The 14797-nt window shown below is 41.3% G+C and overlaps 1 protein-coding gene across 4 annotated transcripts in view; it reads right to left on the bottom strand.

Annotated features, from left to right (window-relative positions):
• Positions 1 to 14797, bottom strand: part of GRID1 (glutamate ionotropic receptor delta type subunit 1) — a 709085-nt gene that overhangs the window by 136313 nt on the left and 557975 nt on the right. For all 4 annotated transcript variants that reach the window (XM_053388290.1, XM_053388291.1, XM_053388292.1 and 1 more), the window contains exon 6: positions 2833 to 3006. In XM_053388290.1, the coding sequence (XP_053244265.1) occupies positions 2833 to 3006 (174 nt within the window). The remainder of the gene's footprint in view (positions 1 to 2832; positions 3007 to 14797) is intronic.

The raw sequence follows: 14797 nt of genomic DNA, 5'->3' as shown, positions 1-14797 counted from the left end.
TGGGTTAGAGGTAGGTTAATAAATTAGTACAGTGTGGAAATGTAATTGTCTACCCTGAGGTGTGCCACTGCCCCAGTGAAAGACCTTGACAGATTTTGAATATGGGTGGAATAAATGCACATAAAGGCAAGCTTTGTCTTGACAGAAGACTCTTCACCTAACTCGTGTGCACTTGCTTAAATGTCAGAAGAGAACCCATGTGCATATACTTGTAGGTTCTCTTTAGGCATTTAAACCAATGCATGCTGCTGCTGTCCCACACACGTTGTTCTAGCCAGATCAAAGGTCTGCAAAGCAAAGCCAATCTGGATCCCAAGGCCTAAAGTTTAACAGGGATGAGAAGGTCAGCAGGGCAGAAATGTGTAGCGTAAAGAGCAATAGGGTAAAATGATCAAAGTGCGAGCACACCCCAGAAACATCTGCAACTCATAGAAAAGTGCTACTCGAACATAAACCAGTGTGTGGCAGGTTGCCATGGCAGGGTCTCTGTGTGTGATGAAGCAGGGCTTCTACCACAATTCAGAAAGTAGTAACATGCCTCCCAAACTCATTCTCTGCCATCCCATACATTTACCGTCAAGACCTTCCATCAAAATCCTCCCACTTGAGAGATTTGGAACAAACAAAACCTAAATTTATTTAAACATTTGGCTTCATGGCTCAAATGAGGGCCAGAAGACAATGCTGGCAAGAGATCTGATGGAATAAGGTAGGCACTGCACAGTCAAGGCACACACAATTTAGGAGCGATGTGCTCCACTGTCTGAGTTTTATGGACAGTTTTACTAGGCTTGTCAGACAGAGCTTTACAAGGTTTGTCACCAATAAAGAAAACCTTTGGGTGCTGTTCACGAGGACATTCAGAACCAAGTAGCTCCGGCAGAATTTTAGCTAATTCTATCAGATTAAAGTTAATATGCTGTGACCTAAACATTTTTTCTTTATTGGCTTATATTCTAAGTAGTTGCATTTATTTGCCCCAATAAATACTACCCTAAGAAGATGGCAGAAATCTGCTTGCTTACTATAGCAAAACAGAGCCAGCAACAGCTAATAAGAAAGGGGTCCACGTATTATTTATTACTACATATTAACTTGATTTGATGACTACTGGACATTTCAAAAGGAAACAACAACACCGAAACACTCTTTCCAATCTGGCAGAGAAAGCAGTAAATGTTTTACCATTAACATTCTAAGCAACATCTGAGGTCTGGCAGGGGGAGCAGTTAATATAATCATCACTCCTGTTCTACTGCTTCAGTTGCAACTGGGAACAGGAAGACTGAGCTGGTGCAGAATCTCCAATGGCCCAAGAGGAGGTGCTTTGGCTCCAGCAATGAGGTGGGGTGGGGAAGTAACTTAAGAGCCCCACTGGGTCACACCAAAAAGCTTTTCTAGCCCAGAATCCATGGCGGTCAACCTGGTGTGTATAGGAAGTCCACCAACAGGAGATTGGGACAATAGTACAGTGGTAGCTTGGGTTACAGATGCTTCAGGTTATGGATGCTTCAGGTTACAGACTCCGCTAACCCAGAAATAGTACCTTGGGTTAAGAACTTTGCTTCAGGATGAAAACAGAAATTGTGTGGCGGCAGCAGGAGGCCCCATTAGCTAAAGTGGTACCTCAGGTTAAGAAAAGTTCCAGGTTAAGAACGGACCTCCAGAACAAATTAAGTTCTTAACTTGAGGTACCACTATACTCTCGCATTAGTGTTCCTCATCTACTAGCACTTGGAAGCAAATTGCCTCTGATCTTGGAGGCAGCATGACCACTAGCCACTCGTAGCTATTAATGCTGTTCAAGTTGACAGACATCACTACATCAGATGTGCACATACCCAAAGCTTAACATCCTCTTCAGAGGCCCTGTTCTGGATGTCCCCTCCAACTAAAGTGAGGTGAACAATTACCAAGGAGGATGGCCTTGGGAAAATCATCTTTCCAGCATGTAATTATCTCTTGGAACTAGATCTTTTTAAGCAAGTCCAGTGAAGAATGCCATGTTCATTTTTCCTTTTCAAAAAGACTGCAATTGACTTGGCGGCCTAGTACCTGACATTTTCCTGAGTCTAGTGGACTATTGATGTAGCATCTTCCTATGACTTCCTTACAATCAACGAAAAGTCCTATTCTCTTTCCTTTCCCCACAATTTGAGCTTCCTGCTTGCTTCTATGTATGGGATAATGTATAAACATGAATCCAATGTACCTGTGAGGACATTTTGAATACAATTCTCACATTCCTGGCTATGACAGTTTGTTTAGTCTTATTTGATTTTAAAAGGATATTGGGTCAGAAATTCTGAATGAGCTTAGGAGCGCTTAGCTCTTTCTAGGGTTGTGGCGCTTATCTATATTCACATAACCAAACCACACAAGAATATCCTCAAGCGTCAAAAATTGCAAATTTCAACACATGCCAAGGACTGCAAAAACCAGGTACCTAAGTCATTTCAGCAGAGCTCTTGTCAAAATTTCCATGTTCAACTTCCCTAGTCAATACATGAAATTGCTTAATACATGGCAATAGAGCATAACATACTTTTTACATAAAATAGCATCCCAAGAGGATTTGACAGGAGTCAGTGCAATGGGCTGCCAATAAAATTAGATCTAAAGCATTTGGAAACTAGGGGAAGGAGATAATTGGGTTGGTCAACAGCCATTTACATCCTGTATGTGGAACACACTGAGACCTAAGTCCTTCCATTTGCATTTCTCCTGTTCTATTACTCCTGTGAAACTTTCCTAGTAAAGTCACAGGTCACAACCTCCTCCCAGGGGAAAGAGAAGGGATGGGCCCTCTTATTCAACAGATATGCTACTGACCTGAAGCATTTGAAGATAACCTTCTTGTGGGTCGCAGAGGAGCGAAGATATCCGGTGGTTGTTCCTCATGCATCGTTGATTGTTCTCTCTTGACAGAGGGAAGATCTGCCGTATGACGGTCATCCTCCCGAGAGCACTGTGCACCAGTTCCAAAATTTCATTGTCGCTGATTTCCTGTGAGGAAAGAAACGAATTCATTAGAAACCACTTCCATGATAAATTGTACTTTGAATGAATCTTTTAGTTATTGAAGTCCAGCACCTATATATTTCTGAGGACATTTTTTAAAAAACAGAAAATAACTGAGACGGAGAGAACTTACCTAGTGAAAACTTAGCTAATCTCTGGCCTCATCTACACTGAACATTCTGTGCCTAGAAAGCATGGCTCCAAGCAGCTTTGCGCTTGCCCCATCCTTTCTAGGCATGGGTCTGAGTGACTTTGCCTTTGCCCCACTGCATTTCCCTGGGAAGGCTGCTCTTTAGTGCTAAATCGGAACAAACTACAATCTGCAGAAAACCCAATTGTGTTAAGTCATCAATTTCAGCTCTAAACCATCAATTTCCCCCCGGGAAAGTGGCAGGGTGAACAGGTGTGGATAAATTTGGTCAGTGTCTGGATGAGGAACTACTTATTAATAGCTTCAAATATTTTTCTCAGGCTTCACAAGGGAATAGTGAAGTCTAAGTGTAATAAGGAAATAGGTAGAATAATTAAAATGGAGGAAATTTATGCTTCTACGGCATTTTTCTTCCTCATTCAGACTTATCATGTGAAGACAGTTGTGGTTGTTTTGTTGTGGTGGCTGTTAATTTCATTTATGAATCACTTCCCATGGGGCATCCTAAAGCAACGTACAATATAATCCCACCATTTGTCACAAATTGAAACTTCAATTTAAAACATTTGTTGGATTGCTGTATATTTTCTCATAATAGCTATAGCAAATGTATCAACAGAATAAACAGGCACTTTTTAATCAAAGGAGCTTGCACTTATGGCATGCATGCCCTAAAATATAAGACAATTAAATCAACCATAAAAACCACCACTCGTTACACAGAGCCTATCAAGTGGCCAGAAATATAGATGTTCCTGGGGAATAATCAGGATCATCACTAAATGGCATTCTTACATCATGTATTAATGTACTAGTAAATAAGCACAGCTTATCAAATTTGTGTGATAAGTATAATCTGAACCTATTCTTTGTAGTGTTTTCTATCCTGTGCCATAATATGATGATGATGATGGAGGACAGATTTCAGACCAAGGTATTAATCCGAAGGTTACTAGCTAAATAACGGCTCATTTAAAAGCACTTATGGCTTTTTCTTGGAACTAAAGAAAATAAATCCAGGAAGATTCCCCCCCTCGCTTTCTAAATGACAGGTGCCATAGGATATTGTCAGAGCATCCATGCTTTCTGAGAATATTCCATCTGATTAAATTGGCAATTTCGGAAGGGATAGGAAAACACATTTGACATGAGTCACCTTGTTTTGTCCTGCCCTCCACTTGTGCTTGTGGCACAACAGTGTCGCTTACTTTATGCAACTTAATCTGTGTAGGGAGCGAGATTCTTGGTGCCCGGAATGACATTACTCAAGATTTTTTTCTGGGGTTTCAGGCAAGAGTGTGTCTCTTTTGCATCAGCCCTTCTTCTTTTAAAGTCAATTACATCCAATCAAGATCATACCGATGAACACAAGCGATATTAAACCCAACGGTACGTGCAAAGCACTGCTTTTTGGTCTGATCAAGCATAGCTGTACTTAATAGTCTCATTATTTGCTTACTCTTGTGGCCAGGGGAAACGCCTCGGTGGCAAACGTATTATGAGAAGCTGACATAATTTTCACAACTTACGACCGAAAACACACGATGATTCGAAAGCTACCAATTTCCCATATAGAGTATTTATTTAAATAGTTGCTGGGGGGGGGGAGGGGAGGCTGCATAAGTAAGAAACTATTTCCACATTTGGTTATACAGGCAACTTCCAGTTTATAAGGGGATTACATTCCAAGGCACCACACATTTAAGTGAAATTGTGTATATTTGAGACACCACTGGAAAAGACTGCAAACACCCCCTACCCCTCCTGTGACATTTTCTGATCACTTTCAGGGTTCATCATGATGCGCGTGTGCACGATTGCATACATACTGAACACACGTAAATGGGGGTTGCCTGTATTAACAATGGGAAGTGTTTGAGCTTCAGTGTTGTTCTTAAAACTCCGGGGTGTGGGGAAGAGATTGAGGCAAACAGACAGAACCACATCTAAGTAGCTCACACATCTAAAAATATGCTAGATGGGGGAGACAGAATGTAGTCTATAAGAACTTCTGTTTGTTGTTGTTTATTGATTATACATTTTCAAAACAAATTTCCAATATCAATTCTAAATATTCATTTTTCAATTCCCCCCTCCCTGTTGACTTCCCTCAGCTTCCATTTTTGGTTTATTACATCAAATGATACATTCTGCTGTTTGTATACAATACCATGTTATCACATTGCCATATTTATTGTTTTGTGTAAATAAAGTTGTAAACGTTTATTTAAATCCTGCCAACGAGTCCACTTTTTTTGTTTCTGCAAATACATTGTAAAAGGTTCCCATTCTTTTTCAAAGTCCCTATTGTCCTTTTCTTGCAGTTTGTCCGTTAACTTTGCTAACTCTCTAAGAACTTCTGTTAACCCCACATTCCCCTTCTAAGGCATAGATGAGATGTAGTGATCTTAGTGCAATAACCTATGGTCTGGGAATGGAAGGGGCAGCACCTATGTCAGTGGAAGCTACTTCTTGCTTTGCTTGTTAGCTTCTGTAAGAGGCAGTATCCCACAGGCAGCTAATGCTCTCTGGAGGCCTCTGGGGAAAAACGTTCTACCACCACCACCATTTCAGCCCCCAAAACTACATACTGAAAATTTAATCTTCCTGAACATTCAGGAAGTTAAACCCAAAGATTATTTTAAAGCATCTCAGGCTCCCAGTACTCAATCCATTTGTGTATTTATTTATTTGCAGACAAAGAACATCAATTATTGTGTTTGCAATACCTAGCTATTTTGCTCAGGGGAAATATTTAAATCTCCTTTAGCTGCCTTCAGTTATCATAACACAAATTGCAAAATGAGACAATTATGTTTCACATTAAAAACTCCTATTTTCCTAGAGGTAATGAGGGAAAATTATAAATTTTAATGACATTAATAATTTACCAAACCAAAAAGAGTTCCATGAAAAAAAATGTCCCTGAGAAAAATCTGAAGATTAAACTTTAATAGGCATGAGGATCATGAGGTTGATGAAAAATCTGTAGACTTATATGTAGTATTTACAGCAGGGCTGGTGCTTTAAAAATGTGAAATGGATTTCCCTTACTTGCATATTTTGGTTTATAGAAGAGCAGCAATGTGGAGTCATGGTTGGTGCAGTTCTAGGTATGAAAACAAGCAGTGCTTTTTTTTCTGGGAGGATGCAGGGGTACGCATACCCCTAAACATTTTGTGAATCTAAATTTGACCTGGGAGATTACAAGGGGTAAAAAAATAATAATAAATGGATGTACCATTGCTATATTAGAAGCAAAAAAAACTTGTTTTGATGAATTAGAAGAACCGCAAAAAGATTCCATTGAGCACATGGATTGATAATATGGACAGATTAGGTACATACGAATGAATTGCATGTCAATGCAAATTAAGAATGGATAAATATGAAGAAATCTGGAAGGAATATTTAAGCAATAAGGCAGATAGTGGTGGGAAGTAGGGGGAGGAGAGAGAGGTGGGAAAATATTGCTAAAAAGGTGTAGTCACAGGTATATCAGTGTATTCAAATCTGAATTGTCAAATTGTGTTATTATGGTTTTTGTTGTATGTGTCTTTTGCGGTTGTTATTTGTATTGAAAAAATGATTAAATAATTTTTTTACCAAAAAAAATCTAAGTTTGGCCTCATTGAGGGACAGTATTTCAATATGAGTAGGAAAATGAGAGTACCCCTAAACATTTTTTTTAGGGGGAAAAAGCACTGCAAACAAGTATGGGGCTTCACTCAATGACTCATGGAGGAAAAAAAGCAGCTAGCACCAGCAATTTGCATGGGAGGGAACAAACACATTGACAGTGCCAGCTGGAGTTCCTGGCACTGTGGCTAGGTCTGGGCATTTTGCTTGGCCTGCTCAGACATAAGCATGATGTTACGCAACCTCAGCGAGACCATTATTCTGAGCCGCCATCTCCTTATTCAGTCCCCCCCCCCGCCCCAGATCCATGGGAGGGGCTGGATCCAAGGGGAGGAGGAATGATCCTGTTGCCACTGTGTCATTAGCTGGCATCCCTCCTTCACTGGGCCCACCCATGGCTTCCACAGCATCCTACTCTTACTGTATCCTCTAACTGCTCAGAAAAAACTGCCTTGAGTTGGCCCTGCAATACTTCCACGGGGCTCAGGAAGCTGAAAAATGGTACATCTGTTCTCCGAGATTATTAGGAAATGATATTAATTGTTGCCTCTTACTGTCTTGAGCATATCCAGATCAAGGAGTACAAACAGCCAGTAGTTTAGTTCTTTATTGCCAAAGTATGAACTTACAATGGCTAGGCAGATGCCACCCCTCCCCAGGCTTGTGCCCCAGGCCAGACTGTTGGAGCAACAGGGGACCATGCCAACATGCCAACTTAAGTGCTCTAGTCTGATGGCACAAGTACAAGCAACCTGTGACTTCTCCTAGATTGAAGTTGTTGGTGTGCCTGGCTCTTTAAACCGCCCCCCCTTCCGCCAGATCCTAGGGAGCAGTGGGGGAAGGGACAGGGTGGGTTTTGCCAACCCTCTCCCTTCAGGCATTGCCTGTCCTTCCTCCACCGTCTCTGACTACTCAGACCCCTCCTCATCCTCCAGCTATGGCTCCTGTCCTATGGGAGGCACAAAACCTAATTAAATAATAAATAATAAATAATAATAATAATAATAATAATAATAATTTATACCCCGCCCATCTGGCTGGGCCTCCCCACCCACTCTGGGCGGCCTCCAACAAAACATTAAAATACAGTAATGCATCAGACATTAAAAGCTTCCCTAAACAGGGCTGCCTTGAGATGTCTTCTAAAAAGTCTGGTAGTTGTTGTTCTCTTTGACATCTGGTGGGAGGGCGTTCCACAGGGTTAGAGAAGGCCCTCTGCCTGGTTCCCTGTAACTTGGCTTTTCGTAGCGAGGAAACCACCAGAAGGCCCTCGGCGCTGGACCTCAGTGTCCGGGCAGAATGATGGGGTGGATAAGCTCCTTCAGATATACTGGACCGAGGCCGTTTAGGGCTTTAAAGGTCAGCACCAACACTTTGAATTGTGCTTGGAAGCTACTTGCTTCCCCTGCATCAGCCTCTGGCCCTGCTGCCTCTTCCACCTGCTCCTCAGAGCCCTGCGAGTCCCTGACACTTTCTCTCTGTAGAAAAAAATGGTTAAGCTATTCCCACCCCACTCAGAAAACTGAAAAAGGCATGCAGAAGAAAGTACCTGAAGACTGATATAGGGTATGGGGAACATTTTCATACCCAGCCACCATTGGAAACAAAAAGTAGACTGAAGCTTTCTTCTGCCAAAGAATATCCCAAATATTATATTCAGTAAACAATGTTGATTATGATATTTTAAGTTCTGTACCTTATTATCAAGACAACATCATCTTAGTTGTTAATGGTCTTTCCTGCTCCATTTCCATCAATATTAACTATGGACTGTATCCAAACTAAGTTTAACTTACTTGAAACCACTGGGACTAGTTAGACATGACAAGTCTCATTTATTTCAATGAGAACTAACTTTAAGTAACGGATTATTTATAGAGAGAAGCAGTAACAGCTGAAGATTTACATAAGATACATCCCAGATGCAAATAATCTAAATCACTTGAGTTTTGGAGGAAGAACATAGCTACCAATAGATTTATTAGCTAAGAATGACATCAGACAAGTGAGAAATAAAGCCACCAGCACAAACAATGAATGAGGTCATGAGGTGAAAATGGAAAGTAAGGAAGTCTAGACTACGGCAGAGACAGCAAAGTAAATAATCATCCATCATGCACTGAATGGGTAGCATGGCCTCTGACAGTCAAAAACAGAAGAGCAGGTGCTCTGCAGAATTGGGCAGAGATAGTAGAGGACATTAAATCAAGGATCCATTGGAAGTCGGAGGGAAAGAAAATTAAACAGACCAGGAATGGACAAAAATAATCATGCAGCCACATCCTAGACACATTTACTTGAAAGCAAGTTCTACTGAGTTTAGTATTTCCGGGGAAGTTTGTGTATGGTCCCAGGCTTCAAGACAAAGAGGCTTCAGTGTCAATCCACACATTACAAATTGGTTCTGATACATGTACCTCAATGTACATGATGGTGGCCTAGTGTCACTGTTGGGAAACTGTGTACGTGCAGCTACTCACACAGAGTCAATTAAGGTTTGGCAGACAGCCGGAAGGGGTAAGTCTGCCTGGTGATAACAGAGACATGGAGACTGCTCCCTGATTGGTCAAGCTCTCTCAAGGGAGTGATAATTAATGGCCTACTAACTGGAATGTGTTAGTTCCAAGGTTCGTGAGTCCAGAGTTCTGTGTGAGTGTAGGAGTTGTCAGTCGTGTCAGAGAGAGCTAGCAAAAGATCCGTGTTCTATTCCTGTAAATAGTCCACTGTATATAATAAACACCTAACTACAAGTTCCTGGTTCCTGCTTTGTCTATCCTGTCTGCAGCCAAGTCGCCAATTGCTTCCGTGGATTCTGCGTGTACTCTGCTAGGTCTGGCTAAGGTCCTGCAACTAGTCAGAAGGTTTCGAAACTCCAAATAGGTTTTGCCAATAGTCACATCACATGGCAGCATAACGTGGGATAAGAATACTCATGACACCCACAGTGGAAATGTCTATATTAATTGTGGGCAAGGGCGAGAACCCTTTTTTTGGCCTGGGAGCTATGTTCCTTGGCAGACGCCCCTTCAGGGCTGTGTGGGAGAGGTAGGTGAGACAGGTACAGATCCAGGAGGAAAAGCAGGTGAAGAAATGTATACCACTCTCCATTTTTATTGAAAATAATTTAAGATTTTTAAAAATCTGCCTAATTACAAGGAAATCAGTGTTTACACCTGATCAACTGCGAATTAACATTTACAACAGACAGATCTGTAGGCGGCAGGTGGTCTTGGAAAGTAAACTTGAGTTTTTAAAAATGAGTGTTTTATCCGCTTGCAGTCCATTGGGACTGTTTCTCACATGTGTTCATTTCAAAAGAACATCTTGTTGCACACCTTTTTTTGTTCAACTTAGTTTTACCGAGATATGCTGAGAAGACGCTCTTGGATGTTTCTGCACAGTAAGCCAATGTGAAGTACCAAAGTAAGTGTTTTCCTATCACTACCGTACTATAGAAACTCTGATCTAATCTCACAGTAACAGGAAAAGAACAAACATCCTCAAATATTTCTGGGATCTCATACAGAGAATTTACAACATGAATAAAGCATGACATTCTTTCCTCTGGCAATGTGTTTGACAGATAAAAGAAACAAAAGAATGGTAATGATAGCTTGTGGTGAGGTAATAAGCGCTACCCTTTGAAACTTATTGGATGTGTGTTAATCTGAATTGACTGAAAGTCATTAACGTGAATAGCCACAAATGAAAGCCTCAAAGTCAAGTAGCAACTCTAACCTTCAGCTCTCCAACTTAGTTTAGCAACTTGTAATTAAATCTGTTTTGTGGCATTTCAGGTGACAGCAATGGGGCTGCACTTTATCTTCCCATCAAAACAAAGGGGAGAAAATATCATTATAACCAATTTATGTCTGGAAACACTGACTGCAGCTAATGGAAGTTGCATCGACAGGGAGATACAGCAAGGAGGAAGTTGACTTCCAGAATTAGCTAATTACAGGCCAGGGCTTGATGTGTAGCTCACTTAGAGCACTTATAGAAAATCTAAGAAACAACAGGAAGTGCAAGTCCTTCCAGTTTTTACATTTCTTCTCTACGAATCTAAAATGGGAGTTCACACACCCTGGGATGGATCCAGAGTTGCCTTTCCATCAATGGAAGGGCTCGTTCCATTCACAGATGTTGAATCTAGCAGTCCCCAGTGCCATCTCCCATGTATTCTGGAGGGTCCCCTGATCACCTGGAGCAGTATTTGAAGGGCACAGAGGGCTAAAATGAGTGAGAATGGGCAAAAATGGCCTCTCTCCCCACTCGCCAATCGGTAGAGCGCTGCCACAGGTAGTCTGAGTCCAACTCCATTTCCTAAAGCTTCTCCCTTGCCCTAGGCATCAGGGAGAATTTGCACAGGATAGTTAATATTAGGGCATAGTAGAATAAACAGGTCATCTTGAAGTGTGGGCACCCTATATAAAATCACAGGGCAAGAATGCACAACTGAAATTGCTCTGAGGGCTACTTTTACATTTTTATTAACTTGAGAGGGCTGTGCCATGAATTAATCATGGGAAAATGTTCGTGTCATATTTGTACTCAGTTTACTCACACATGCAAAACTAACGTACGTGGATAAAATATGTCGCTGCAAATCTCGCCACCATGCTTAAGGTTTTTCTTTTGCTTAATAAAACACAAAGATCAAGTACCAGGCTGTGACATGAATGTTAAGAGCTCTCTCTCTCTCTCTCTCTCTCTCTCTCTCTCTCTCTCACACACACACACACACACACACACACACACACCACACACACAAACACACAAGGGCTGGGTGGTATCTAGTTTTCAATACTGTCATATATCTGCCCTGACTATCTGCCTCCTTGCCCTTCGACATTCCAGTTTGTGCCTGCTTCAAGTAAGCTCCTTGTATCTGATTCTCGCCTGGAATCAGCTTTGTTATTTGGACTGCATTCCTTATAGTTTGTCAGCTTGGACTGGATTTCGTGATCCTGTCTAGGTCCTCCTGTGGGATCTCTCCTGGAATTTGAATGATGGTGGTCTTGATCCTGCAGGGACTTGTGCTGTCACATTTCTGAGTGGTCAAACTGCTTACAGCCCACAGCTGTCAAAGAGATGCTTGCTTTCCTCCACATTCTTCCTTGTTCTTAAAGCCTTTTATGCTAAGCAGATCACATATCCTTTCATTTGTCCTTCCTCTCCTTTAATTTTCTTGTACATTCTGATAAATATTAACCCTGCAGCTCTGTGACTTGCATCCTGATCATCCCTTCTGAAATGCAGATAATCCAGGCATAACACAAGTTGAGAGTGGCTTGTTCCTTTTTAAAATAAAAATTGGAATATAACTTCAATTCCCACTGAATTACAGTCAAACCTTGGATCTCAAATGCCTTGGCTCCTGAACAAATCGGCTCCTGAATGATTGAAACCCGGAAGTGAGTGTTCTGGTTTTTGATTGATTTCCGGAAGCCAAAAGTCCGGCGTGGCTTCCGCGGCTTCCGATTGGCTGAAGGATGCTCCTGCAGCCAATCGGAAGCTGCGCCTTGGTTTTCGAATGGTTTTGGGAGCGCATTCTGTTCAAGAAGCAAGGTACGACTGTATTGCTCTTTGAACCAAATGGAAAGGTTCCTTTCAGACAAAACATTTGAGGAATTATGAGGGACACTAACAGACTAGCCAAAAGCCATGTATCTTTCAACCTAAGGTTATTGTTGGATGTTTGTATTCCTTTACTTGGTAGGGGTGGATTATGCTTCAATCTGGGCCCTGGTTCCTAGGCAATGGCCACCACATCCCATAGGCATAATTTACAATGGCAGAAGAAAACAGTCAGCTATGGACCGAAAAAGACATGCTCCATTAACAGTGCATATACTTTACATGCTGCAAAAATGCATGCCTGAGTATCTCAAATTTGAATCAAACTCCAAAGAGCAAGTCCTCTTATGGAAGTAGGACAGAAGGTTTTTACACGGTTAATTCCTTCCAATCCATACAGAAGTTCAAAATGAGAAGCCACCCACCCACCAGTCCTCAGTAGCTAGACAGCATACCAAGTGCTTCTCTGTTTCTCTGAGTACACATTTACTCTGTTCAAACTCTCAGATTCTAGACATTTGAGAGAATGTATAGTTGTCTGTTTTAACTCAATTGAATTTTATAGAGTCTATATAAGCTTGCACATTGATAGTTCTTCACTGGATTATATTTATGTACCTATTTGCACTTTGTAACCCATCATAACCCTGTCCCCGGGATTTTATCACGCTATGTAGGGATTCTAATTTGTTCTTGTCTCATGAACTTTCTGATTGATACCTTTAAATCTGCATCCTGCAAATGCTTCTCCTATCGGTACTCTGTCAGTGGAAGAGGGTCCATATTTTGTGGCATTTAATAAATGATGTACATATTTGTAAGCCCACGGGAGTCTTATTTTGGCAGAAGAGAGGCGAAAAATTATGCATCATATTACACGGTTTTAATTGGGGGTAGTGAATTTCAGCACCTCAACAACAACAGCAACAACAACATCCTCCTATAAACCCTGTACAGAGTAGACAGTGCATTGTATTTATGTGAATATAAACACTGATTTCCTCTGTGCGTTTCTCGTGGTGATTTTTTTTTACGAAGCTATTACAGCAAAAAAGAACGAGTTCCATAAACATCACAGGGACTGGAGAAGATTCATAATGGCTTTTTGGAGGTAGCAATTTTATACCCACTACCCCTTTTAATTTCCATGCATTACCGCTAACCAGACAAAAGCAATTTATAGTTCCTGTTAACATATATGGCTGCCTTCCTCCGCATGATTAGTGAGAGGCAAAGGATGGTATGAAACGTGAACAAAGAAGTCTGTACTTAAACTTGATGTCCCCTATATAATGCATTAGTACAAAACAACAGATAACACAGCTCTCTTTATTTAAATATTTTACCAGCCTTAAGCACATAAAGAACATACATTTATTAAGATTTACAAATGTTTATAATAATGCAGCTTCCACTAAGTGGCCAGAAATTTATAAATGATCACATAGGAAATTTTCTCTCCCTACCCCCACCGCCATGCTTATATTATGAGACATTTCTCAGTGCGCAGACTTTCAATATGGGCCTCTATAAAATACAGCTTAGGGACATTCTCCCCCCGCCCCCAGTATTGATATACAAAACATAAATAAAGCTCGATTATCCTTTAAGTGGAATGGGGAGGGCATACAAAGCAAACACGTGCATTGCTTCAATGCAGAACTGGATAACAGTCATAGAATCAGTTCAGTTCTACAGAAAAGATGTTAATGCATCAAGCTCAGAGAGCTAATCTTTTGTAACATTCAGACACTGCAAACTGGAGAGCAGCAGCCTTACATGTAAGCTCAGTGCTTTCTCGGTTGTCCATGGTAACAGACTGCAAGCTTACAGAAGACCACCAAGAGCTATATATCTGCATTTCTGAGGTTTATGTGGAATAATTCTTTTTTCCCTACAAGCACAGCTAGTGGAGTAGGTCAGCATGAGAAAGAACAGGATGACAAGCCTTGCCATTTCCCGGGCACACTCGGGACTTTGTTTTGATCTTTATCATGCTGTTTATGCCAGCAAAGAAGAAGTCTGGAAATGGAGCCATACAATTTGCATTCTAGTATTATTCAGGCTGGAGAGAGACAATCTCCCTGTCCTATCCCACCCCCACCCCCCGCCAACAGAAGTTAGTGTGAGAGAGTCTCCATCACCAATGGTGTCTGCAGTAAAGCTGGATGTTTACAAGTTTTGATTCTTTTGTCCAAAGATGGTACACTTGACAAGCAGGGGGAGGGATAAGAAGTATGTGAATGACATCTGTTTCCCACCCACTGCCTGATTACCAAATAGGCAGAGTAGGCAACAGCCTATGGGCTCCATGCCTTTCAGGGGCCCGCAACAATGGATCGAAATAATATTGATTTGATAGAGAATTACAAAAACATATTAAGAGATCATTTGCAAGGGCCCCCCGAG

This window comes from Podarcis raffonei, chromosome 5 (assembly GCF_027172205.1).
Source record: "Podarcis raffonei isolate rPodRaf1 chromosome 5, rPodRaf1.pri, whole genome shotgun sequence".
In the NCBI taxonomy this organism is placed as follows: domain Eukaryota; kingdom Metazoa; phylum Chordata; class Lepidosauria; order Squamata; family Lacertidae; genus Podarcis; species Podarcis raffonei.
The sequence above is the reverse complement of the archived record's forward strand: the minus strand, read 5'-3'. Positions and strand labels throughout refer to the sequence as shown.